At 42.7% G+C, this 26,462-nt stretch overlaps 2 protein-coding genes across 3 annotated transcripts; one reads left to right on the forward strand and one right to left on the reverse strand.

The window, feature by feature from the left end:
• Positions 1-569: 569 nt before the first annotated feature.
• Positions 570-22,142, reverse strand: LOC102228745 (calcium uptake protein 3, mitochondrial-like). 2 transcript variants are annotated; one of them, XM_023328495.1, is made up of 14 exons: positions 21,769-22,142; positions 16,801-16,948; positions 14,734-14,765; positions 14,530-14,608; positions 11,812-11,859; positions 11,643-11,725; positions 11,212-11,283; positions 10,153-10,194; positions 6,705-6,793; positions 6,422-6,593; positions 4,539-4,647; positions 2,769-2,926; positions 2,510-2,578; positions 570-1,473 (listed from the first exon to the last, which is right to left on the reverse strand). In XM_023328495.1, exons 1-13 carry the CDS (start codon positions 22,000-22,002, stop codon positions 2,510-2,512), a joined length of 1,335 nt encoding a protein of 444 aa, XP_023184263.1. In that variant the 5' UTR covers positions 22,003-22,142; the 3' UTR covers positions 570-1,473. The 2 variants fall into 2 exon arrangements, with proteins under 2 accessions (XP_023184263.1, XP_023184264.1); XM_023328496.1 differs by lacking the exon at positions 10,153-10,194.
• Positions 22,143-22,283: 141 nt separating this feature from the next.
• LOC102228479 (fibroblast growth factor 20-like) lies at positions 22,284-26,076 on the forward strand. Its single transcript, XM_005810933.2, has 3 exons — positions 22,284-24,152; positions 24,434-24,537; positions 25,696-26,076. The coding sequence occupies exons 1-3, from the start codon at positions 23,867-23,869 to the stop codon at positions 25,939-25,941; spliced, it is 636 nt and encodes a 211-aa protein (XP_005810990.1). The 5' UTR covers positions 22,284-23,866; the 3' UTR covers positions 25,942-26,076.
• The last annotated feature ends 386 nt before the right edge of the window (positions 26,077-26,462 follow it).

The following is a 26,462-nucleotide window of genomic DNA, read 5'->3' on the forward strand; positions in this document are numbered from 1 at the left end:
GATTGATTATAAAGTTAGTTTTGCGTTATTTTAAGTGTTGTAGAAACTGGACCAAAATTACTCGGTAAGATTTTGTGTTTTTTCAGTTAACTTTTAACTTTTTTAAAAATTCATTTAAGACTTTTTAATGCCATAATTTCATATAAATGGATTTAAAACTTTATAAGGGTGCGTGTACAGAGCAAACACAAACTTTTAAAGATACAGTTACTGCTACTAACTATAAAATGCTCCCACTTATGCTAAAGGACTACCTACAATCGTTGTAGCATGTAAAATCTCTTCTTCTGGCGTTTGCACGTTGGGTGGGGAACCAGGTTGTGGGGAAATGATTATCCCCACTGGATTAATCATTTAAAGATAAAAACAAGTTTCTGGTAAGTCTCGAGCGACCACACAAAAACCCGAGTTTCCATGTGATTAATAACGTTAATGATTTTCCTTCAGGCTGAAGCTGAAACAGATCATTTGGAAACACACACACACACACACACACAGAGAGGTAAAAACGTGCCAGTTTGTCACCCGACCTGTGTGAAAGTAACAAAGGAGAGCAGAAAACCCAGGAGTACAGTACGTCAGATTTATTGAAACGCATCAGTGGAAAAGCGTAACAGTCAAAGCCAGGCTTTACAGGAAACGAGGTAGAGCAACCAGTCGTCTCGGATACAGTCCATTTACTCTGAGTGACACTGTAGTGTTTTATCGTCCAACAAAGATCCTCAGATGCATACAGAGGGATCACTCCTCATCCAGAAACTCATTTAGATGTATTCCTTTGAAAACAATAATTTAAACGTGAAACACATTCTGGTTTTTTGGGGGGGGTTTTCTGCTCATGCCATTTCTCTCTGTCAGCTGAGAAATGATTAACGGTGCTGGCTGCCCGCGGTTAAACAGTGAGCGAGCCTCGGATCGAGCGAGTGTGCGCAGGTCTGCTTCCTCTGGAGGATTCCAGCTGCGGCGCTCCAGAGGAAGTACAAGGACTCGGGGCGGGGGGTGGACAAAGGTAATTTTGCAGGGGCGGCGGGGGGGTAAGGGGGTTCTGCAGATAACCGAGGAACAAAGAATATGAGCATTCTGCGTCTGAAACAGAACCAGGGTTAGGATTCAATTGGAGCAAAGGAAGCTGACGGAGCAGGAAACGGACATTTTTATAATAATTGTCTCATCAATAAGCTAAATTGTTGGTTTTCTTTTTCAAAATATGTGTAGTTAGATAAATGAATACATAAATAAGAATGTATGGTAATAAATAATTCCTATAAACACTTCAAATCTAACACGCAGTAAAGTTGTTGGGTGTCTCAATGTTCCTTCATTTAGTTTCTGTGAAGAGTCGGTGAAGCTTCCCAGAGCTCGAGATGCTGCAGCATGAATAAACTCCTGCGTCGGCACGCACACACACACACACGAAAGGGAAGGCACGACTCATCCGTACTGTAAGACATGCAGCAGCGACTGGCTCTCCACCTGGCGACGACACAAACACAATTATTACATCTTCCAGAAGTCAGACGTCCTCATCGTCAAAGTAAAATGATGCAAATAGTTTGAATTTCTGAAACATCCCTTCAAGCATAAGCTTCGGACTGGACAATGTTTGTCCAGTTTACCTCATAAGAGGTTTCTACATCTAACAGACGGAGTTGTCCACAGTGACATTGTTCTTTTGTTTTGCATTAATGCTTAAACTTTGTGGTTGTGCTGAAAAATCTAATCTTTTGTTTCTTTACAGACGGCCGGCAGTTTCAGTGAGAAACTGGCTAATATTCTAATACGATATTTCTTTCTCTCGCTCTCTTTCTGTCTTTTATGGTTTATCAGATTCTTTGAGGCTCATGGGAGGAGTTAACTAAAGAACACTGGAGAAAAGGTTGAATTGTACAGGACAGACCTCGCACTGAACAGCGTTTGAAACTACCTTGGTCTCATTTATTTCTATCAAAAATAAAAAAAACCTGCCATTTAAACATCAACGTGTGCCCCTTGAAGAGCCACTGTACATTCACGTCTTCAAATGCAAGTACAAATAAAACATTTTCTTCTATTAAATCATCAAAGTGAAAATGTCAAATCTTATCTCCATTTTTTCTTCTCTAAAAATGATTTTGATTTCACTGAGCCTGTTTTTTGTTGTTGTTTTTCCCCCCCCCAAAAGGCATCCACCCCTTCCTCGTTCCTCACTACTGAGGGTGATTATTAAGCCTTCCCCCTGTGAGGTGCCTTCTCTTTGAAACACTTATACAGCTTTAAGCCGCGCTGCTCGCTGCTCTCGTATGCAGACCTAAGCTGGTGTCTGGTGGCAGCTGTTCAGGCGTTAATATTACAGTGTAACTTAATGCTTCAGGCCAGGAGAGCGTGGGCCTCATCTCCAAACTACCTGGAGCTTTAGAAAACTGAGTCGGCCTTTTTTCAATTTTTTTTTTTTTAAAACAAATTATTCTTATTTGTTTTACTTTCACTGCTTCGTTCGAATAAAAGTGGCAAACGTGAACATTTTTCTCACCTATTTGCTTGACAGCTCCTTCTTCATGCAGGATTTGAAAGAGATGAACTTCTCCTCCGCTTTAACGCCCTGAGGACGTGTGAGACGAGAGTGAGCGAGCAGGAAGTGATGACATTTTGCCCCAACAGATGGCAGTAGAACCTCAAATCAACATCTAGCCGGTGGCGGCGCGGTCCAGTAGCAAACACGCCACCGGCAGCTCCTCGAGGGAGGAGAGTGTCCCGTTTCGGCTTTGGGAGGAACATGGAGGGCGTCTCACCCCGTCTCCGCGGTGCAGGCGGTCCTTCATGACTCCGATGAACTCCTTGTGGCTCAGTTTGCCGTCGTGGTCCTCGTCGAAGATCTTGGAGACGGTGTTGACCAAGTGGTGGCTCAGCTTGATCCCAGTGGCAACGTAAACCGCCCGGGTGAATTCATCTGAGAAAAAGAAAAGAGAGCCATCATCAAGCGTTTGTTAAAAAGCAAAGAGGCATTAACACCACAAAATAAGTTACTGGAACAAAACAAAACTTCAAATTTGAGGTTTTATTTATTTATTTTTTTTGCATAATGTCTATTTCTGAGGCACACTGAAACATTTTAGACGTTTCTCAGGATTTTTGAGACTTTTGCTACTTTTGAATTCAGTCTGCAGAATGCTAATCATTCCTGGATGTTTTTTCCTGCACATTTGAGGCCTCTTCGCCGGCCTGTCTGTCTCCCACAAGTGGCTGATTTGGGTCTGACCAGCAGTCATATTGCAGGGTTGCCAGACTCATTTTCTATTTGGGCTTTATAAAGATCATAAATCTCCTCGAATGGCCGGTTTTGGTAGGATGTAACAATAAAATCACCCATTGATGAGCTGTTAAAATATGAATATATGTCTCTGCATTCAATGAGAAGTTCTTGAAAATTCATTTCTAAAATTGTCTCACATTTTTGTAATTTGGCAGTGTATATACAAAAATGCCATTGATTTGATTATTCTTCAAAACAACGTAAGATTTGATGCAAACTGCCACCAGAACTGAAGCAGTAAAGTTAAAACTCCGTAAGCTCAAAATGTGTTTTTGTTTGACTGATGTGACGATTCCCATCTTCCCCTGATTAACTGTCTCTTCGTTTCCCAGGTAAAGTGGGCGTGGCTTGGAGTCAGTCCCTGACTGGGAGCACCTGGGCCAGCCTGGATGCTCCTCACACCAGGAGCTGCTCCTGCTTCCCACATAGCAAGCAGTCCTGGTATTTTTGTTGGGTTTGTTATGTCTAATTTGTTTGCTTTTCTTGAACTAGTTAGGTCCTTGTGTTGGTTAGTGTCTCAGTTCTCATTTGGTTTGTTTTAGGTTGGCGTTCTGCCATACTTTAGATCAGTTTGGTCTTTTTTTGTTTAAAACTTACGTTAATGTCATAAACATTTGTCATTTTTTCCTTTAACATCGGTGGGTCTCCCTTTCTTTCCTTGTCCTTGTGGACCAGGTTGTGACAAATGATACCGGACGAGCCCCCATTTGTCAAACTCAATTTGAGAATATGAAAAAAAAAAATCTGCACTGCGAAATCAAGTATTTAATATAAACTTATTTTTATAAACACTTATTTTTGCATAGTTTCTGGTGCAAATATCTTGGCAAACTTGAAATAAGACTAAACTAACTTACAAGTTACTTTTTAGAAAGATATAGGAGGTTGTTTAAGTCGATAATTGTTTAATATTCATGAGAGTTACACTGGCAGATTATTTCATTTTTAACAAGAGATTTTCCCATATTGTAAGTGAAATAATTTGCCAGTGAAACCAGTAAATTGTCATTATTATTTATTTAAAACAAGCTCCTATATTTTGCTGAAAAGTTTGTCAGTTTGTTCTCATTTTAAGCATACTAAGAGGTTTGCACAAGAATCTAGACTGAAATACTTGTTTTTGCAGACTGATCAATCAGTCGCATTGTTGCTACAGAAGCTGTATTTAAATTAAAAGAAAACTTCTAAAACTTTCAAACACATTTTCCTTAAAAACTGGCATTAAAATGACGATGCTGTGATCGTTTACCTTGACCGACAGAGCGGTGGGCGAAGTTGTACATCTGCATGGCGATGGTGAAATCCTCCAGATTGTTCAGGAACTGAAAGAAGGATCTGAACTCCTCGAAGCTGATCCCCTAAAAAACAGTAAGACCCGGAAATTGTACCTGCGTTTTTTTTTTATCCGGGATGCAGATGATGGAGCGGACGAGCTCCACGTGTCAACACTCCTGCGAGAGGTCAGTGCCAAAATTCACACAAAACATAATCGGGCTCCTTTCATCTCTCCAAAGGAATCCCTTTAGTGTGTGTGTGTGTGTGTGTGTGTGAGGGATGTTTGAGGTCGTCAGATAACACACCCAAACAGACAAAGAATACATTGCTGGATTTTCCCAGCGTGGTATGGACACGCCGAGCTGTCAGCAGCGTGGTGATGCGGTGCGGGGGGGGGGGAGAGGTCAGGCGGCTTGCAGACTTTTCTAAGGCAGATTAACCTGATACTTGAGTAAACAAAAACAAAAGTGATGAATCCCCAAACATCTCAGGCTCGGCTGATGACTCAAACGCTGAGCCCATTGATGTCCACTCAACCATCCTGCGGCTACTAGCCGTTTCTTACCGCCGGGGGCTCAGAGGGGTGGAGGCGCAACAGACGACACACAGCGCCTAACAAATGGAGTAATGACTAATCTGTGACGCTTTGCTGTTCTAACAATGCGGGGAAACATAAAATATCACTTAGCGTGACGACGAGTTCCACTTGATTGTCAATGGAGATCTAGCAACAGGCTACTCGAGGCGGCTGAGGGGCTGCCGGCAGCTTTTTCACGGAGGTCAGCGGTGCTGAGAGGAGAGGCGCATTAAGGCGGGAAATGAGGCCGCTTCACTCAACAGCCAATTCATGTTATCCAAAGAGACGGTGTTAAACGTTTCCACGTCCAGCAACACTAACACCTTTAGAAAACATTCAAATTAAAAAGGCAGAACGGAAGGAAATGCATCGCTTGTGTCTGATGAACGAAGTGGTCGGAGGTCGTTAGACTTTAAAAAAAAAAAAGAAAAAAAAAAAGCTGGCTGTTTTTTTATGCAAAGATCAGAGTTTCACAGGAGTTCAGAATAAAAATTATTATCTAATAATTAGGGAAGCTGCTATGGTTTATCAGCACTTAGATTTAGCCAGAGAAGGACGATAAATCAATAACATGTATAGCAACAGACACGTGATCAATATCAATAAATCTGATAGAATGTTGAATGATTTCACTGAACTCTGGTCCAGAGCAGCACAGCATTCTGGGAGATGTAGGCAGAGGAAAGGATTCAGCTGTTCAGCTTCTCGTTGCCGGGCTAAGCAAAAATGGTGGCATCAGCAGCAGCGTGCGTCCCTTATACGGCTTGTGGTAATCTGCAAAAACGACATCTTTTTCTCCCGCTTTTCCATAAATGCCAGATTCATAGAGTTCATGTAAAATAGTTGAAGCTGAAGTACGCGCAGCTAGACTCTAATTACTGCAGACTTATGGTGGCAAACGGTTGCACTTGATTTTATTTAGCGATATCAGAGTGGAGAGGGTGGAATACATAACAGTGCCATTTTCCTTCTACTTCACAATTATGCAAATCTTTTTATTGGTCTATCACATAAAATCCCACTAAAATACACTGAAGTTTACGATTGCGGTGTGACAATATGCGGAGAAGTTCACGGGTGAAAAGCACTGTAGTTGGAAATAGAACTTAGCCAGATATTGATTTTTAAAAATAATTTCTAAAACACATTAGTTGATATGATGGAGCTCCACAGAAGAGAAAAAACTCTGTTTATTACCTTGGATCTAATTTTTCACTTCTAAATTTGAGCAAATGAGGACCAGCAAAGTGAGTCTTGAAGAAACACAAAAAAAGTCCCACCTTTTCATCCGGTATGCTGTGGCATACGTTCTCCATGTACCCGCTGACGTCGTCCACGTTTGTGTAGCGAAGAAGAATGCGAGCAAAGTCTTCCTCCCTGATGGTGGGCATGCCTTTGGAGTAAGAGAGGAACTCTGTCTCGAGCACCTCTGTCTGCAGGTTGTCCATGAACCTGAATGAGAGCGACAAGTACTTAACAGAGTCCGATTTATGGCCTTAGAGTGGATAAGTAGATAATTATTCTATCGAAGAAACGTTGAAGATTAAAGGTTTCTTAACTCACTTGTAGAAATCCTCAAATTTTAACTCGGCTTTGCCCTTTTTTCCAAAGAAGTGCACAAGCAGCGTCGTCTCCGTTTTCTCATCCACGTGCTACAAGAGGGAGTAGAAATGGTTTCCGCCAAGTATGGTTTTAGATCTGGCAAAGCTTCGATTTAAAAATACAGCAGACCGTCACAGCTTTCAGCAAAGTCAACACCAAAAGAAACAGAGAGACTTTCTAAACGGAACACACAAAATGAAGTATTATTTAACCTCGTAGATAGCCTAAGCACGTTCAGGTTTCACCAACTCAGGCTTTTTAAGATCATCATGAATTCAATTTAAGGCCCGAATCACAATAGAAATGTACAAACTAAAATTACATATTTTATATAGCATGGAAAAGCGTTTTGCAGAGAATGTACGCGACATTGTATGCTTTGGCAACAGAAGAGAGGCAGTGGGAAAGATGAACTGACAACAAATCTACAATTAACCCTGATAGATGTAACAAAGCTAGTTAGCTAGCAAGGGTACAATAGCAGTTAGCAGTAGCCTCAAATGCCTCAGAACACAGTGAAGATGTCTGCATGTATGGAAGGCCAGAATGGACACAAATCATCACTTTTACCGGAGTATGACCTGGGGCGCCGCAAAATACAGCAGAAATCCTGTCAAAACGGCACTTTTTACGCCATTGTAAGATTAACTTCTGAATGTCAAAAAACACCAAATGTATTCAGGTCAATGAACAGCACTTTTTTTTGACAGAGTTCAAAGCAGTGTTCAATGACCCAAATAAACGCCATCATTTTCAGCCTTCACAACATAATCTTATGACGGTGTAAAAAGTGGAATTTTGATTTTTGCTGGATTTTATGGCATCCTGAGTCAAAAATCAGAATTTTTTTGCAGGATTTTCTCAGCCATATGTGCAGCAGAAGTAGCGATTTGTGGCAATTTTGCAGTTCCATATGCTTGCCCTGACGGACAAGTTGTGCAAGAAAAATAAACGACATAGTATGAGATCAAATAGTCATAATACAACAAATTGAAGACCAGTGATTAACATATATAAGATCAACTTACATTTTTTAAAATTGTTTCTCAGGGCCTTAATTTTGGATTAATGAATTTAATACTTTTTAAGGATATGCAGACGCCTCTAGGCATGTCGAGCTCCTCATGCTGAACAATATAGTTAATAATTCAGAAATCAATCATTTGTGGCATTTTTTCTCATTTCATGATCCAAACACATGCCATGCAGCTGAACGTGCCACGCCCTGTGTGGATCCTGACTCAGCTAGGGAAACAATAACCTGCTTTCAGTATTAACTTTTACTCACAGAGCAGAAACATGAATTAGTCCAGTTTCTCTATGTGTTCATTGAATCTTAAAGAGACACCAGCTACCTCAGTGAGACCAGAGAACAGAACTGGACTCGTGACACGCCTGAGAACATCCCACATGCTCGGCGTCTTTTTTTTTTTTTTTACGAACCTGTGACCGCAGTTGAAGCACAGCAACACGTCTCGTACATGTTAGCACTTTAGAGGAGGCAAGAGCAAAATCTGACGGAGCACAAAATCTGACGGAGCACAAAATCTGACGGAGCACAAAGTGAGAGGCAGGAGAGCTGAGGAGAGTGTTATTTAGCAATTTGCTAACAGTTAGCAATGACAACCTCCAATGTTTAATTCTGGGTTTTTACAAATCAGACCAACAAATAAATAAATAAATAAATAAATAAATAAATAAATAAATAAATAAATAAATAAATAAATAAAAATAAGACATTAAGTTAAACCGACTGTCTGGACAGCCACCATGTTTCACTTTGTCTTCGGTTTTCTGATGGCGCTCTATTTTATTTCAGGGCACCAGAGTAAGTGGAGATGAATATGCATGCTTTGTCACACTTTAGCAGATTGTTTTATCTGTAAAAATTGGAAAAACACTGCATCATTTTTCCTGCCACTTTACAATGAGACGCAACGTTTTGGGAACCAGTCGAGTTTGTAACAGTGAAAAAAAATCATTCAAAAACAAACAAACAATTTTTGCATACGTTATCGAGGGAGTGCGGGCTGTCTGTTCTCGGGGCACAGACGCATGCAGGAGCAGCGTGGGTCTGACACGAGCCTGTTCTGCAGCGATGCGTGCAGCCTTTTGGCCAGGCGCCGCAGCGCTAGCCTGGCTTAGCACATGTCCGCACCAGACCTGAGCGAGGCTTCGTGCAGCTGAGCCCCGTCAGAGTCGCGATTGGATGCCGAGCTGCGAAGTAAATGCAGGTTGCAAAAAAGCCTTTCCATCTGGTGCGTAGCTGTGTGAAACGGGGTTATACTTGGAACCGCCGCATTGTTTGTGCTCTCTCGTCTGCGCCACATGTGCCGCTTGACGCAACAAGCCACTATGTTTTCCCCAGTGAAGTCATGAGAAATCACCTGGTTATTATTATTATCATTACAGTCCATGTCAAACACAACTGCTGAAAAATAATTTGGCTGTTATTGTTATGTTGTAGAGTAATTGGTATCTGTGGTCACAAAACTGTGATTTCCACACCAAAACAGTGTGTTTTGGATTTTCCCCCCTACTCAACACGCAGAACAAGAAATCAGAACATTCAGCTGCGGCTTCCTTGATCTCGTAATTAATTACATTTACGCATCCGGTTTGGATTCGAGTCCCTCGGAGCCCGAGGCGCGGTGCTGATCCAAACTAGCTCTTCCTCTGCGCCTCACAGCTTTTTAGCAGAGATTTACGGCGCAATCCCGCAACTAATTACGTCGCAACTCACTCTGTTGCCCCGATGTTGCCCCACTCCAACTCACCTAGCCCGACCCGAAACAGCTGTAATTAGAATATGCTGAGGGGAAAAACCCAACCGCAGCACCGGAGGCGGGCCTGTCACAGTTCTGGAAAAGATCTGACTGAACTCTGGAGAAGTGCCTAAAATAAAGCAGCAAGAATTAAAACCAAAGCCTGCATGTGCTGCTGATGCTTCCTCTTCTGACTTACTGGCAGCTTCATGGTCAAACCCATCTGAAAAGGTAACCTGAACCCGAATGGAACATGTGGGTCCAGACAGAAACGATGTCAGTCTTCAGCAAGGGGTGAGTGGAGGTGGGGGGGTTTGAAGTGGAATCTGTTGCCCAATGTTGTCGAAAGGTGAGAGCATAATTCATCTGTATTGTATCTCCTGCTCTACCACACACACACACACACACACACATACATAGAGGCGATATGTCAGGTAATATTGATGTGTAGGGTGTGACATATTTTAATTTCAGCATATGCAGCTGAGGTTGCCTTGTGTTAAAAGGGAGAAGTGCGAGTGGTGTCAGCTCGAGTGTTTTCTATCATTCGTTCAGATTGGGAAGAATGAATCCAAAAAAGAAAGAAAAGCCATGCAACAAGCATAACGGTTCATTTTCCTTCACGGGAAAAGAACAATACATACACTGTTTGTCTGGGATTTGCCGTGACCGTAGAGCTGCCGGCTCTAAAATGCAAAGGAGAGAAGCAAAGTAAATACATTTGTCAAAAGGCAAAAGGATGAGTTTTCGACGCCGTCGGACCAATTTGAACGTGAGCCGAAGTTAGAAACGGTCCCGAGTTTTCCTGAATCCACCAAAACCCTTCCGCTCTCATGTTCCCAAATCTAAAGTACCCTTTCTAATGATCTTTTTGATACTTATACGGGTGTAAGATTCATTCTAGGCTGTCCAGAGATGCTAACGTTTGCCCTGGAGGAGTGAGCTCCGCGGCGTTGTTTGTTTAGCGCGATAAGACCTCAAAGAGTATCTCTTATCGCTCTGCTCAGCCCGTCTGTTTACATCCACCTGCATGTAGCATAAGAAGGCCTAAGGAGATGAAAGCCTCAGGCATGTTTTACCCTGTATGACCACAGTCACCCCAGTGCAGCCGCCGTTCCCTCCAGGACTGCTGCAAGTTGATGAAAGAACTGTTCCGGCGTGGGACCGTGATAGGATGCTACCTGTGCTATAAGTCAATTTTTCTGCAGTGGTCTTGCACCTCAACAGTCAACTATTGTAACGTGGAAGCAGATAGGAAGCACAGCATCTCAGTCAGAGGATGGTAGCAGGGCCAGCCCAAGTCTTTTTGGGGCCCTAAGCCTCACCCCAGTCCCCCCATACCAACACCAGATGTTTTATTATTCCTAAGCTACTCAATGTGTGCAGCATACCTGCTATCATTAGCGTCATTTGTAATTAGCTTACATCATACCAGTGTATAAGTATGGCTATTGATTTTAACTTTACAGGAGTAGCAAACTAAAATAAAAAAATAAAAAGATTTCGGGATTTTTAAATACCGAAGGGTATTTAAGTGACAAACACTGAGTTTACAGTAAACACGTTTGAGATCTTATATTTCCCCAACAGTAGCAGCAGGCAATAAGAGGAAGAGATCAACCCATTATTTGTGTCCCGCCTTTAAAATCATTGTAGAAATTATTTTTCCATGTGTAATGGCACCAAAATGGACAAAAACTTACTTGCTCCTCCTGTCTTTGAACGTCATCAGCAACTTCTTTTCTATCCTTTTTCTTACGGAAAATTTCCTCCAGCTAAGAAAGGAAACAAACATCAAGGAGAAGTCGGTACAGAAGAGTTTGCCGTCAAGGTGAGGTCTATATGGAGCTACATTGGGGCCATAAAGTTTGTTAAAAAGAATAAAAAAGCTGAAACTGCAAAAATGAAAATAAGATTTGAAACTGAAAAATTATTTTGAAAATTAAAAAAAGTTTGAAACAAAAATATTGAAACGGGGGGAGAAAAACGTTGAATTTGAAAAGTTATTTGTGAATATTTTCTCTAGTTTCACATCTTTTTTCAATCAAGTATCTTCTTATTTCAGCTGTTTTGAGTGTTTTTTTTTTCTTTTTAACAAACGTTATGGCCCCAATGTAGCTCCATAGATTCATACCACCAAGAACTCCCGTTTGTCCACCATTTCGTTGCCATCTGCATCGAACATGTTGAAAGCGATCCGAAATCCTGCATGGGGCTCTGCCATTGAAAAGAAACGGACACCTTAAAGCATCGAGAGCTTTGTCAGCATCATTGTGTTGGAATCGGTTTGGGTGAATACTGACTTGTTAAAATGCAGAGCAGAAACAGATACTCTGTGTAACTGATGGCACCTGGAACAAAGAGAGAGAGAGGGAGAGGGGGGGGAAATGAGGCTAGGCATGAAACAAAAGCCAGAATGTCCCCCCTTATTTTGCACCCGGGGCGGCATCGGGTGGCATTAATCGGTTAGCTCAAGGTGTTTACAGATGTTCAAAGTGAGTAAGCCGTCCACAGAAACAAGGGCACGCCTCCAGACGTAAGTAATCTCCTGATAACATCTTAAAAGGTGCCTTTTACCTCACGCTCGGCGTTCCCCTCGCACAAACAGGAGGCTTTTTACAACCGAGCCGACCCGTCGTCACGACAAAAAGAAAATCCCCAAACAGGTTCTGTTGGGCGACGCGGTGCGATACATTCTCGGGTGATCAGTCACCGATTGAGAATGGCCGATTCGGGCCTTTGTTGCGCGACACGGAGGCTGGAAGAGTAAAGTGTCTGGGAGACATCTCAGCCGACTCGGGGAGGCTTCTCCCTCCTGCCTCTGAAAGCATTCCCAAGCTTTTGTTTGCGGGGGATGATAGAGAATCGAGCGCAGATAGTTCCGGGTGACTGGCCGGGGTGTTCTGGGAAAAGAGCTCGGGAACGGGGAAAGACAGAACACCCAAGAGAAGAAACGACAATACAAACAAAATGTGTCATTTGGGGGGAAAAAACAGTGTTGCTGTCAGACGCTTTTATAAAAGGTTTTCAGCTTTTAATTAGGCAAATTTTAGTTTATTTTTTAAAACGCCATTATAGTTCCTCTAATTCAACTGTCACAGGCTTTGGAGCTTAAACTTCAGGAGAAATCTTTTAAGATTCCTGCCGTGTCTCCATACCACACACCTTCACTCCGCCTCTCAGCTCAAGTAGATGTTTTCAGACAATACAAAGACAGAATTCCTCAGAAACACTTCATACGGAGTGGCAGTCCCGGAGATGTAATCCAATGCTATTCCCTGGCTTCGTAATGTCCGCGGTGGCCGACGGGACGTGTCTTGACACAGCAGGGTTCAAACAGCGAACCTCATTCTCTAAAGCAGCGCTTTGTGCGCAGATCAATCCAATTTTTTTTCCTTTTTTGGCCTGACAAAGCTGTAGTGTTTAACAGCAGCAGGATTAAACGTCCCAAATCCCGGCATCGGCACTTAGCTAAAGCAACAGGGGAGAGAGCGGAACAGTTCACCTGAGACACGGAGGCCCAGGTGGGAGTGCTTAAAAGGAGTTTCGCTCCTTTTACTGCTGAGTTCATGCAAAGATACTGTGACAACCTGCATGGAGGGGAAACTGGCTTCTTTCCTGTGTTACAGAAATGCCTTTGGAAGCCATGAAACCAGATTACCGAGGACGTTTATTGACCCAAAACAATCGAAATCCAGAGACATCATGGCTGCCAATGTCAATGAGCAGAGCTGGGTAGTAAATGACTTGCATTAACTCAATTACATTAACTTTTTGGAAAAAATGTACTTCTATAAGTATATTTAATGTACACTGAACTTTTTTACTTTTACTTGAGTAATTTTATGAAGTATTGTAACTTTTACTTGAGTAAAATCTCTTAATTTTCTATCCGCTGCATGAAAAAAACAAACATGTTTTAACCAAAAATTCCAATTCAAAAATTTAGTTTTTGTTATTTTTTTCAATAAATAAGAAAAAAAAAACATCCTTTGCCCGCTTGTTTTTTTTTTGTGGATTTTTTTGGTCCTATAAATACGAAAATTGTCTCTTAACTTTATATTTTGATCTGTCTGGTGATGTAATATTTAAATATGAAATGTTTGATCATTTGATCAGTTATTCAGTACGCTAGTGCAGCGACATTTTAGGGTCAATGTTGACAGAAGGGGGAAAAAAGGAGTTAATTGTCACCAAAAAACTGAGAAATTTCAAGACTCGCCACTCGTCAGATTATCAGTAGAATTTTGTTTTAGATTTTGCCTGGGCTCTTCTATCTCTACGCCATCTGAATGTAGCTCTCGCTGTCCAGGGCCGTCGTGTCCTGAAAGATGAACCTCCGCGAAGGCAGTTCCATTTATTATATTTAGTGGCATCAAAGCAAAAGGGGCCGAAACAAACGCAAACACCATGTTTTTCACATCTTTATGCTGAAACTCGTGTTTCAGTTATTTTTCGTCCTCTTCACTATGCTACATGTTAGCAACCCCGGGTGGCGCATACTGAAAATGTGAAACAGGTCGAGGAGTATTAATACCTTTCCCAGGTGCTGTGGTAACGTAGCAGGTGGGTAAAACGAACAAAATTCATCATCATAACAGTGAAATATAGTCTACACGCTCAATTGACGAGGTGTTCTCTTGTCTTTTCCATTTTGAAGAGTTATTTCTCTGATATTTCATCTTTAGACTCCTGGGAAACAGAAAAGTCCCTGATTACAAATTAAAACCTCTCAGTCTAATTAACCTAAAAAGAGAAACCATGTTTAAGGACTCTTCAGTTGATTTGGTTAATTTCAGTTTTTCTATACTTCATTGTTGTGCACCTTGCTTCTTTCATTCAAGAAAGAACTGATGGAGAAATAAGACAACGTTCTGCTGTGGATCCCAGTCATGTACGACAGCAGAGATATCCTCTGAATGAGGCGACCCCGAGAGCTTGAAAAAAGTGCAAACGGGAATTATTTACATTGGAGGGATTTGTCTCTGTAGTAAACCAAGCGAGAGGGGTGGGGGGTCTACCTCTTTCTCGTAGGTTTCTGAACAAATTGGATGATCCTTTCCAAACAGGCGGAGTATCCGACAGCACCTTGTCTAACTCCTGGGGAAATAGAAGAAAATCCCGGATCGCTGAGTAATCCCGACGTTTGTCTGCATTACGGTAATTACAGCTGCTTTGCACAGATAAAGAGGAGATTCAGAAGCTTTGATGGAGTGAAAACTCACCTTTTTAGCGAGGGACTTCCATCCTCTCCTACCTGAACAAAGAAAGAGTCAAAGTTAATGTTTTGGGTTGCAGAGAGAGGGGAGGGAAAAAAAGTGAGGGTTATAAAGAAATCTGTGAAGCAAAAGTGAAAACAGGTGTTTGCATGGACAGAAACCTATGCTGCAGATCACGATGAACACATTCCAGTGGCCTGTAAAAGCAGCAGATAAGAGAGGTGTGTCGCTATTAAAAAAAAAAAAAATCTGACTGGGAGGTAACTTTTAATAACATTAACAACAACCTTCCAGGGAAACATTTAAGAGACAGAGTCGATTTCTATCCTTGTTTCCTAAGCTGAAAAACATTATGAATGTGAAGAATGTAGCGACAAAGTTATCAAAAGTTGTCTTGTGATTTTCCTTTCCCTCCGTCTGCTTCGCCTTCCTGAACACCCGCCGCAACACCGCCGTGAAGCGCCATAACTCTCCTTTTACGACAAATGAGCAATTAGCGACGTGACGATAATGGGGCCTTACGTGTTATAGTGCTGTTTGCTGTTCGCCGGGGAAAAGCCACGCCCAGCACATTATGGCCGGCCACACACCATACATCACAGGGCAACACTGTCTTATCGTGACATTTACGGCATCCGCGCAGAGTAATTCGGTCTCTGTGGGTCCCTGCAAGTTTGTTGCCACATAAATGAGCCATAAAAGTAGGGTTGCTGGTAAAGATGTCTATCTTTATGCAGGTGTTGTGACTGAAGCACTTCAAGCCCTGACTTATTGTCCGACAACACTTCAGAGGCTCTCAGCAGCAAGAATGTTCCAGGAAGCAGCGTTTGGTAAAACTGTTATTAAAGCGTTGCATAACTAAGCAGGGTTGGGATCTGTTGATAGAGATATAATTAGGCAAACGGGAGTTGACAGTGGATACTTTACAGCGCCCTGCTGCAGTATCCATGCCTCTTGAAATTTTAGAACATATTTTAAAGAGGCAGTGTTGCGTAAAATTGACTTTTTTTTTTAGCTTTACATCATGTTATAATGTTGTTCTCTCATCCAAAACATTCCTGGACGGTTGCTTTGATTCTTTCGTGCATGTTGCCTTTAATCTCCATGGCAACCATTCAAAAGCATTGGTGGGACAGATCAGCCCTCCCCCCCACCTCCCCCACTCAGCTCCTTCAGACTAGCCAGCAGCAATTAGCAGAGCATCAGCTGAGCTCGATATAGGAGCGACTTCTCAGTGAGGTGCTGGTAAAACATTTGACAGGATTATAGCGGAGCCATGTTGTTCTGCTCTTTCTGCTCTTCAGAAAGAGCAGGAGCTTCTTAAAGAGACAGAAGCCCAATTTCAAGGAGTTAAATTACAAAGTCAAATTTCTTTTAAATTATGTTTGATATATATAACATTGTTTTTAATAACAGAAGGTAACGTAGTTGTGCTACTACTGGAAAACACTGAATACTGCCCCTTTAAAAATATTTAAAATAATTTTCAAATACATAAACTGCTGCAATCATTGCTTTGGTGTTCAGCAACAAGTACAGTTGCTTAATATTCAGTATCAATGTAAAACTTACCCTCCACTTTGACAGTTGTGTAATGCAGGATTTACATCCTTAGACATGCAGTAAGATATGAAATAAACTGATTTGCATATGGATAAGTCTGGCAATCTTTTAAGCCATACTTGATATATGCAGCATTTTTGTAACAACTGAAAGTAACACAGTTACTTGATTGTGCTACAAAAAGCGTTGTGTGGCTGGAAAACGCTAACAGCCCCGTTAGCATTACAACCAACAGAAACAATGTATTTTAATTGAGATTTCTGCTAAGGCTAACCTACAGTAGTGCTTGATTGGATGCCAGCCAAACAGTTCAACTTCTTTTTAATTTTTGAACTCTGTACATGAAATGCTACCACCACGTTGTGTTAAATGAGAAGAAGAGTTTAGTATCAGTGAACAGAATCTCTATATTTGACAGAGGGCTAGATGAGTCCACATCATTTACATTTTAGCTGACTCCTGTATTTAGTTTATCAGTGGGGATGAACTGAGTGCTACAGGTTTACTCACTCCTTGGTTCGTTCAGAGTGACAGACTCAATGAAGTTTAGAGGAGTCATGTAGAGCTGGCCTTCACACTCCACCGAGCTGAAGAGCCGGAATCTGTTTTCATAGGTGGACATGTAAACGTCCCCATCGTCCAGGTTGTAGGTCTTCGCCTGGAAACACACACACACAGTGGGGAACATAAGTACCTGATAGGCTGCTGGTTTTTTAAAATTTCTCTCCTTACAAAGAATGGAGAGGTTTGTGGTTTTCATTGTATGTACACAGAAAATGTCATGCATTTTATTGCATGAAATATGTATTTGATCTCCTACCAACCAGAAAAACGTCTGGTTCACACAGACCTGCCCACACTCTCAGTCAGTCAGACTCCAACCTCTACACCAGGTGTCTCCAACCCTAGTCCTTGAAATCTACTGTCCTGCAGATTTTAAACAGAACCCTGCTCCAACACATCTCAATCAAATGAATGACTCGTTTGACTTCGCCAAAGTTGATTCCATTCTGAAGACATAATTCAATTGTCTGATTCAGTTGGATTAGAGCAGGTATACATCTAAAACCTGTGGGACAGGAGATCTTAAGAATGAGGGTTGGAGAACCCTGCTCGACTTTAAGGGCAACATCAACGAGTTGCCTAAGGAAAAGCTGTAGACCTGCACAAGGCCGGGATGGTCTACAGGACAATGAGCCAACAGCTTGATGAGAAGGCAACAACTGATGGCACAATTATTAGAAAATGGAAGAAGCTCAAGAAGTCTGTCATCAGTGTCCCTTGGACTTGAGGTCCATGTAAGATGACCTCCCATCTTGGACACAGAAAAGACTCATCTTTCCTGTGTCAACGACCACAGGAAAGATGAGGGATCATCCCAGAACTACATGGTAGGACCTGGTCAATGACCTGCAGAGAGCTGACCCCTCAGTCTGAAAGGTTACCATAGTAACACACTACAACGTTATGGACTAAAATGTTACAGTGTGCGCAAGGTTCCCCTGCTCAAGCCGGCACATGTCCAGATATGTCTGAAGTTTACCAATGACAATTTGGATGATCCAAATGAGACCAAAGTAGAGCTTTCTGGTATAAACTTCACTCACCATTTTTGGAGGAAGAAGAAGAAGAAGAAGAATGAGTACAGTCTCAAGACCACCATCCCCAACGTGAAGCATTGAAAAGTCACTTCTGAAGCATGACTGTTCTGATAGATGGGAGCGTGTACCATAACATTCTGGGCAACAACCTCCTTCCCTCATTGCAGATGGGTCGTGGCTCAGTCTTTCAGCATGACCCAAAACACACAGCCAGGGTAACTCTGGAGTGGCTCCGTGAGACAAAGGTCCCGGAGTGACCTAGCCAGTCTCCAGATCTGAACCCAACAGAAAGACAGTCTTTGGAGGGAACTGAAACTCTGGTTTGCCCTGAACGCTAAAAGATCTGGAGGAGATGTGCAGGAATGAGCCACAATCCCTGCTGCCGAGTGAAACCTGATCAAGAACTACTGGAAATACCTACCCTCTGTAAGTTAGTATTTACTGCCAGCAATAAATACTAAGTTCTATTTCTCCATTGTACCACATTCAAACTAACTATTCAAAAATTATGCATTATTTTCACGTTTTTTTCCCCAACATTCTGTCTCTCAAAGTTGTCGTATATCTACAATAAAAATGACAGACCTCCATTCTTTGTATGTGGGGAAACTTGACGCATTCCATAGTGTATCAAATATTTATTTTCCCCACTGTACAGCTCATAGAAACACTGACTCGTTTCAGTGATAATGCTGTCTGAAAGATCCGCCTTGCAAAATCCCCTGAAGCTTTCCTTGTCACAAAATGCCTCTCTTGGTCCAGTAATGGGCAGCATGCCTTCTTTTTCATCCCAGTACAGTAGATAATGTCCCTACAACTGCTCCGACCCAGCCGGATCAGACGGCTGGATTGGTGAAGACAGAGTGGATCTCTCTGTCAGGTGGCCCACCGCCAGGTCCACTGGCAACACCTAGGGAATGTGTGCCCCCCTCTGCTTAACCATTAAACCCCCTCCTCTAACCACCACCCACCCCGCCTCTTCAAATATCAGGCCCTCTGCCAAGCCAGAGTGTCCAGTATCTTGTGTCCCTGGATAGCTTCTGTGTAAGGACACCGGGCAGCAATCCCCGGCTCATACCGACTAACATCCAACAAGGAAACTGTTCCTCTGCAGGGAATTAAGTGTGCATGCTTTGTTAGTCCCCGAGCATTTTCAGCATGTGCCAGAGCTATAGAGACTTGGTGTATCTTATCTAATTACGCAGCTACATGAGTTTGGAGAAATAGTGCAAGGAGTTCAAATAGAGCTGGGGAGCGCTGTGTAACGGTTTTAAAGATGGCCGAAACCGACTGTACGGCTGATGTCACCACTATTTTCTTCCGTTCATGTGTACATAAAAGGCATTTTCTGAAAAATCTAGCTTTCAGCATAAAGTTAGGTTTGTATATTGGGAGGAAGGACGCTGGGTTTACTTTGTTACTGAATCAAGGTCAGTTTTTTCATGACATTTTTGCTTACTTTTCCTACACAATGATAATACCCGGACCGTCTTAGGCTGAAATCATTACGCTGTAAAACAACAACCACCTGATGACCATCTAGCAAACACTTGATTGGACTCAGATTTAGGATATTTGGAGATTAACCCCACACTCCAAACCTGTCGTTTTGACCCTCTAAGCATTGCTAAGGCCATTTTTCTCTCCACTGTGGCAGGTTGTATAATCCTACTGAAAGACACCGCAGCCTCTAGAGATCAGTATGATCGGTCTGGAACTACGCAGACCTATATGGAGCGAAACTCCATGCGCTGTGTATTCTGATTAGGCCTGTCACAATAAATAATAAATCAGTTAGTCGCATGATAAATTAAAACAAGTTCAGTATTTTGCATAATTTATCGTTTTCCTCTTTCTACTAAAAACTGGATGATAAGAGTCTTCAATCTAACTAGCCCCCCCTTTTTTTTTTTGAAGGACCATTTTGTTTACACAGACTTCATAATGCACTTATTTGTTTTTTTTCCCCCTGTTGTTTATTTTGGTTATTTGAAATGTCTTCCAGATGCAGTGTTACATGTTCATTAAAATTTAAATTTTATCCGTCTTTGAGAATATGTTCTTGTATTATTTTACCATTATATTGCTTGAAAATTGTCTCAAAGCAACAACATTATCGTTTATCGCAATAACTTCAGGGACTATTTATCGTCCAGTGAAATTCGGGCCTAATTCTGATGTTGTTTTGACATGTGCCGCACCAGGTTTGTCAGTGTCCACCTTCTTACAGACACAGTTTCTCTGCTTCTGAAACACCAACTTTGAGGACAGAATTTTCAATGCTGCCTAAATTATCCCATAAGCCATCATGTAAAGAGGCAAGCCCGTCAGTGGTCATAATGCTGTGTCTGATTGGTGTTTGCTCTCAGTGCAGTGCATACTTAAGAAAGCTGAGAAACATCAGTAGTAACACAGCGATGTTTCGATTCGGTCTGCACCCATTCAGGGTACTGACTGGCTCGTCTGACTAGTTGTTTCTTGGGGGAACTGAACCTAAAGAACTAAAAATGACATTTCAGCAGCTCTTTACGCAATAAAGGGCAGCTACGTTTTTTCTAGCTGACAAATAATCAAACGTCTATTTACACCAAATAGCTGTCTAATCGTTTTGTGTTAAATAGTTGCTCCAATTATTGCGTTCTCCTACAGCAACAAGTATGTTTATTATTTAGCATCAGTGTAAAACAGTTACGTGATGCAGCATATCCGTCCTGCAATGAAATAACATGTTTTGTATATTGATGCATCCGGTTCGGAAGATCTTTTGTATAGAAACTTCGAGGGATTAATGTACAGGTCATCGACCTGAGTGAAGTTGGCCCCCCCACCTTCTTCAAATTAGACAAAATTGGTGTCAATCAACTCGGCTATGTTTGTGCTGGTTTGTGCAGCAAAAATTTTCGTTTGTGCCGTTATCATTTTAAAGATATAAAGATATGTTTTTAGAGGTCATCAAAGGTCAACCAGCCCCCCACCTTCTTCAAATCAGACGAAATGGGTGTCAATCAACTCGGCTACGTTTGTGCTCGTTTGTGCAGCAAAGATTTTTGTTTGTGCTGCTTCGGTTCTGAAGATATTAAGGAAAGGGTAAAGGTCAAAAGGTCAACCAGCCCCCCCACCTTCTTCAAATCAGACGAAATGGGTGTCAATCAACTCGGCTACATTTGTGCTGGTTTGTGCAGCAAAGATTTTCATTTGTGCAGCTATCATTTTAAAGATATTAAGAGGGCTGGTTGACCTTTGATGACCTCTAAAACATTTCTTAATATCTTCAAAACCGAAGCCGCACAAACAAAAATCTTTTCTGCACAAACCAGCACAAACGTAGCCGAGTTGATTGACACCCATTTCGTCTGATTTGAAGAAGGTGGGGGGCTGGATGACCTTTGATGACCTCTAAAAACATTTCTTTATATCTTTAAAATGATAACGGCACAAACGAAAATTTTTGCTGCACAAACCAGCACAAACGTAGCCGAGTTGATTGACACCAATTTTGTCTAATTTGAAGAAGGTGGGGGGGCCAACTTCACTCAGGTAGTGCATCGGTGTAAGTCTGAAACATCAGCAGTGTCTCCGCATGTCATCTAGTTGTGACGTTTTGTCCATTTCCGGTGTGAACAATGTTTACAAAAAGCGTCACAGATTTTTTTTTTTTTTAAACAACACTTGGTCACGTGAGTTCGGACGACCGTTTAGTCTTTTCAGCACCAAAGGTCGCGGATAGCTCCCGAAAGGAGACAACAACCAGCCGAAGAAAAGTTACCCTCATCTCCTATAGCGATAAATAGCCGGTGAAGCGCTGCTGTCGGCGTCCGACTCCCGACTGTTTCGGAGCTGAACGTAGCCAGCTGCGTGACGGACGTCCTCACCGTACCTTATCAGCAGCAGAGACGGTCGGCAGCGCCAGATGTACGAGCCGAGCCTCGACGCGGCTCCTCGGTCCCACACCGACCACCGAGCCGCAGTAGAGAGCCGCAGCGCCGGCCGCGGCTGCGACACAAGCGCCGGCTGCGACCGCTTTAAGCTCCCTTCTGCCGTTTGACGGTGTTCGCTGGGGAAGCGCTCCGTTCCTGAGAGGAGCGACCAGCCTGCGCAGTGCGGCGGCCATGGTTGTTTATTCTGGCTCTGACATCGCGAGAAACGGCGGGGACGCTGAGATGAGACGAGATGAGGGGCGTCATGTAGAGTCAGCGCTCATCTAATAGCGCTATTCCACTGCTTTTAGCGACTCTGGACTACCTGCTAATCAAACATTTAAGAGTTAAACTGGAATTATTTGATGCCATTTAAAAGGTTATAGAAAAGTCAGTGTGTGATTTCTAAAAATATATATTGTGAAAATGCTAAATATGTATATATTTTTTTCTTTAATCTTTATTTATTGTCTCATTGTGGTAAAACAAACTAAATAATTACAAACATGGCAAAAAAGTAATTAAGAAAATGGACTAAATTGAATGATAATGTTCTGAATTTAAAGGCTTTTTTGCTGCTTTGAACATGATCCAGGATGGAAAAACTACAAAGCATGACTGGTCAAATCTGGATAGGGTTATTCTACACTCCAGGTAACTTCTATGAAACATAGTTTGTGAGTTTGGATATATTTATTCAAATATTAATTTTAAGGCTTTTTATGTCTTGTACCAGGATTCAGCTTAAAAATGAGGTGAGATTCAGATCTCTCCCCCCCAATTCCCACTTTTTGTGTTTTAAATCATGTTTATATTTAATATCTTTACTAGATTCTAGAGGAAGAATGGAAGTCACAGAGCAAAGTTTCAGCACCACCTGCTTGCGTTGGTCCATTGTTTTTTTTTTTATTACAGAACATCATATCTTAAAGGGCTAACTCACTATTGTCAACTCCACTCAGCTGTCGGACGGTCTGACTAAAGTCAGTCGCCTCAGTATCTTCACACTTATACATCCAAACGAGTTCAAGTGGTTACAGATTCATTTCCAAGATGTTGTTTCTCTCTGTGAACCAAAGACCAGGACAGAAAGCCTTTAAATATCCCGCACCTCATTACTGGAACCAATTGCAGAAGGATCTAATGACTGAGGCTACGGTTTCATTGAATAGTTTCAAAGGGCTCTAGAATCACAAAGGGACAGAAACCACTGACTGTAGATGTTTTATGTGATTTGTTTTTGTTAGAGTCGTGTTTGAAATTGTCTTGTTTTCATCTGGTTTTGCTGCTGGATATCCATCCCAGGACACTTTTGTAAAACAGACTTTCCAAATCGACTAGTTTCACTTTATGGCAAAAATAAGGGTCACAAACAAACAAAGTTGCAGAACATGATGACTCTTGGAGAGTTAAAGCTTTAGAATCAAATATATTTTTGATTATTTTATAATTTGCTGAGATTTTTCTTCTCAGAATTCAGAATAAGCTCAGAATCCTTTTGGTTTTTTTCACCCCTGTGGCCCCAATCTTCTTCTGTACAAGAACAGAGTGTTGGTTGAGTCCTAAACTAATGTCGATGCTTGGTACAAATTTAAGCAGCTGTGTTTTTTCCTCCCATATCTCCCGTGTCTCTTCTGCTCCGTGCCTCAGGAGAAGGGGGGGTTAAAAATCGCCTGCCAGGGCACGCCCATCACTAGCGCTGTGGTTTTTACACCTGCCTCACCAACCCAGCCACTTTGAGCTCAGACCTCCAGGGATTGCTTCACCTGCAGCCAGCACCGACCGCTTCCTCCGAGGCGTACCGCCGGCCGACGCTGCGGACAGGTGTCCAAACATGAGCGCCGACGGCCGCTGACTGCAGCCCGCCTCCATCCGACCAACTCTCTCTGCGGCGGAGGGGAAGCGGCGAGTGTTTTCCCCGCGCCGCCGCGGGGGTACGTGCGCTAAGTAACGGAGGACACAAACATGCAATAGGCGGCATCCCGGTCCGCCGCTACGCCAGAGCGCTCCCACTGGACCTGCTGAACTTTACCCCTCCACCCCCCCGCCCCTGAAGCGATGGCAGCCGCCACTCTCGGGGAAGTTGGAGGCGTCCTGCACGGCATCGACGGCGTCGTTCACGTCGGCTCCCATTTCGTTCTCACGCCTCCCGGGTACGGGCCGACTCTGCTGGGGGAGCCCCACCTCGCCCCCGGGGACAGGCGGTACCTGCCGACCACGCCGGATCTGAAGCACTTAAAGGGCATTCTGAGGAGGCGGCAGCTGTACTGCAGGACGGGGTTTCATCTGGAAATACTTCCGGACGGCACGGTGCAGGGGACCCGAAAGGACCACAGTCGCCATGGTAAATATTCAAATCCATATCGGCGTTTTCAGAGCGCTGTAGTTCACGGTCAAACGTCAGTCAGGACTCTTTACGCGACACTTTTCTGTTCTAGTCGATCGAGTCGGTATAATCCAATCACGTAGACGACAGGTTCCAATTTTAGCCACGTAAAACTAACGAAAACACAAACAAGCCGCGGGAATATTCTGACCGGATTCAGTCAGAGGAGTCGCAGCTGAAACCAGATTTTTCCGAGCTTCTTTGATCATGCGCAGAACAACTGTGTTATTCTTCTGCAGGTATTTTGGAATTCATAAGCCTCGCTGTGGGACTGATAAGCATAAAAGGAGTGGACAGCGGGCTTTACCTGGGGATGAACGACAAAGGGGAGCTCTATGGCTCTGTAAGTACCGCGTCTCCTTGGATGAATGTTGACAAAAACAAAAAAAAAAGGAAAGTGAGGATGACTTTTCATATCTTGAACTTGAAATCAGAAATTCTTCCTTCTGCCGAGAAAACGTGAGATGCAATTAAACAGAAATGTTTTATAATGACGATACTCTTTAAACTTGAATATTGGTTTCCGCCTTACGCCAAGTTTGAACACATTCGCCTTCCAGCTGCATTTTTGTGTCGCATAGAGACATTTGATGTTGAAGAATTCACCTATATATTCCTCCATCTGTTGAGAGGCGTGACTGTTGGATGTTTAAATGATTGTAATAATTATTATTTGAATGGTTGTAGTGCACGTCAGAGACCATAAAGTACATGTGAATCGTAATAAGTATTGCATTTGCAGTCCTTATTTTCAAGAAAAACACTTGAATGGGCTTTGATTCACAGTCCTCTCAAAGCTTGTGCACCTTTTTCTAGCACAGTTTTTCCTTCCACTCAACTTTCCATTGATATATACAGTACAGACCAAAAGTTTGGACACACCTTTTAATTCAATGAGTTTCCTTTATTTTCATGATTATTGACATTGTAGATTCACACTGAAGGCATCAAAACTATGAATAACACATGTGGAAATATGCACTAAACAACAAAGTGTAAAACAACTGAAAATACCCCTTATATTCTAGTTTCTTCAAAGTAGCAACCTTTTGCTGTGATTACTGAATTAGAAGGTGTGTCCAAACTTTTGGTCTGTACTGTATATATATTTATTTATTTTTGGTAAGGACACTTTGTGACCAGCTAGCAGCCGTACCAATGACATTTTTCAGCGTCCCTACTTTTGGAGGGACTGTCTGCTGAACAACTGTCTCGTCTCCATGACTACGGAGGCCATGACTTGACCCAGGCATAATATTTCTGTGTTGAAACCTTCTTTTTTTTTATTTGAGTTTGGAAATTGACCTAAATTACCAGAAATAAATAGATGTTTGCAATTCATAGAGACCCATAAACTCTTTATGACCCTTTTTCCCCCCGTTTTCACCCCTTTAAAGAGCCGTAACAGGAGTTTGGTTTGTTTTTACTGAGACAAAACCTCTGCTTTTTTTTGTTTTGTCTGTCTGTCTGTCTGTCTGTTTGTTTGTTTGTTTCTTTTTAGGAAAAGCTCACAGCCGAATGCGTCTTCAGGGAGCAGTTTGAGGAAAACTGGTACAACACCTACTCGTCCAACCTCTACAAACACGGGGACAAAGGGACGCGTTACTTTGTGGCCTTAAACAAAGACGGGACTCCAAGGGACGGGACGAAATCCCGACGGCACCAGAAATTCACACACTTCCTGCCCAGGCCCGTGGACCCAGAGAGAGTGCCAGAACTGTATAAGGATATCCTGGGACACAGTTGAGACGCCAAAGTCCCGGATCGGGGAGTAGCTGCTTTAACGCCCCTGTTCGGCAGGGAGCGAAATAGTAACAAAAAAGAAGCAAAAACAAAAGCGAGGCCGAGACGATGCCGGGCGCAGGCATGGCGGACCATGACAGGCACCAGGGGTGGGGGGTGGGGGGGAGAAGGGGAAGGAGGGGGCATCTTGTAGGAATGCACAGTGGCCATCTCTCAGCGGCCACGAAGACAGGCTAGAATGCCTCGGCATGAGGGGCTCGTTTGTTCTGGAGGCCGGAGCGTCCCGTCCCAAGATGAGTCCAGGGGGGACGAGCAGGGAAGCGGAGCCCAGGAGTCCCACCGCGGATTTGCCTGGCGATCCTTTTCTTCGAGCGAGAACCTGCCGTTGGTTGAGAAGGACTTTGAAGGAATTCGTTTTTGGTTTTTTTTATTTCAGACCTGTGTCGAGACATTTTGAAAAGTGTAAAAGTCTATTTATTCTTTTTTTTTTTTTTCTTTTTTTTTAGACACACATATTTATCTTTA

Source organism: Xiphophorus maculatus, chromosome 23, assembly GCF_002775205.1.
Source record: "Xiphophorus maculatus strain JP 163 A chromosome 23, X_maculatus-5.0-male, whole genome shotgun sequence".
NCBI lineage: Eukaryota > Metazoa > Chordata > Actinopteri > Cyprinodontiformes > Poeciliidae > Xiphophorus > Xiphophorus maculatus.

What these genes read in the sequence shown, in the direction of transcription:
- LOC102228745 (XM_023328495.1), bottom strand. Translation starts at nt 22,002, where the DNA reads ATGGCCGCCGCACTGCGCAGGCTGGTCGCTCCTCTCAGGAACGGAGCG. An exon ending in CAGAAACCTACGAGAAAGAG is followed by an intron (nt 11,860 to 14,529) that starts GTAGACCCCCCA and finishes TCTTTGTTCCAG; the next exon opens with GTGCCATCAGTTACACAGAG. An exon ending in ACAGCATACCGGATGAAAAG is followed by an intron (nt 4,648 to 6,421) that starts GTGGGACTTTTT and finishes ACTGTTTTTTAG; the next exon opens with GGGATCAGCTTCGAGGAGTT.
- LOC102228479 (XM_005810933.2), top strand. Translation starts at nt 23,867, where the DNA reads ATGGCAGCCGCCACTCTCGGGGAAGTTGGAGGCGTCCTGCACGGCATC. An exon ending in AAAGGACCACAGTCGCCATG is followed by an intron (nt 24,153 to 24,433) that starts GTAAATATTCAA and finishes ATTCTTCTGCAG; the next exon opens with GTATTTTGGAATTCATAAGC. An exon ending in AAGGGGAGCTCTATGGCTCT is followed by an intron (nt 24,538 to 25,695) that starts GTAAGTACCGCG and finishes GTTTCTTTTTAG; the next exon opens with GAAAAGCTCACAGCCGAATG.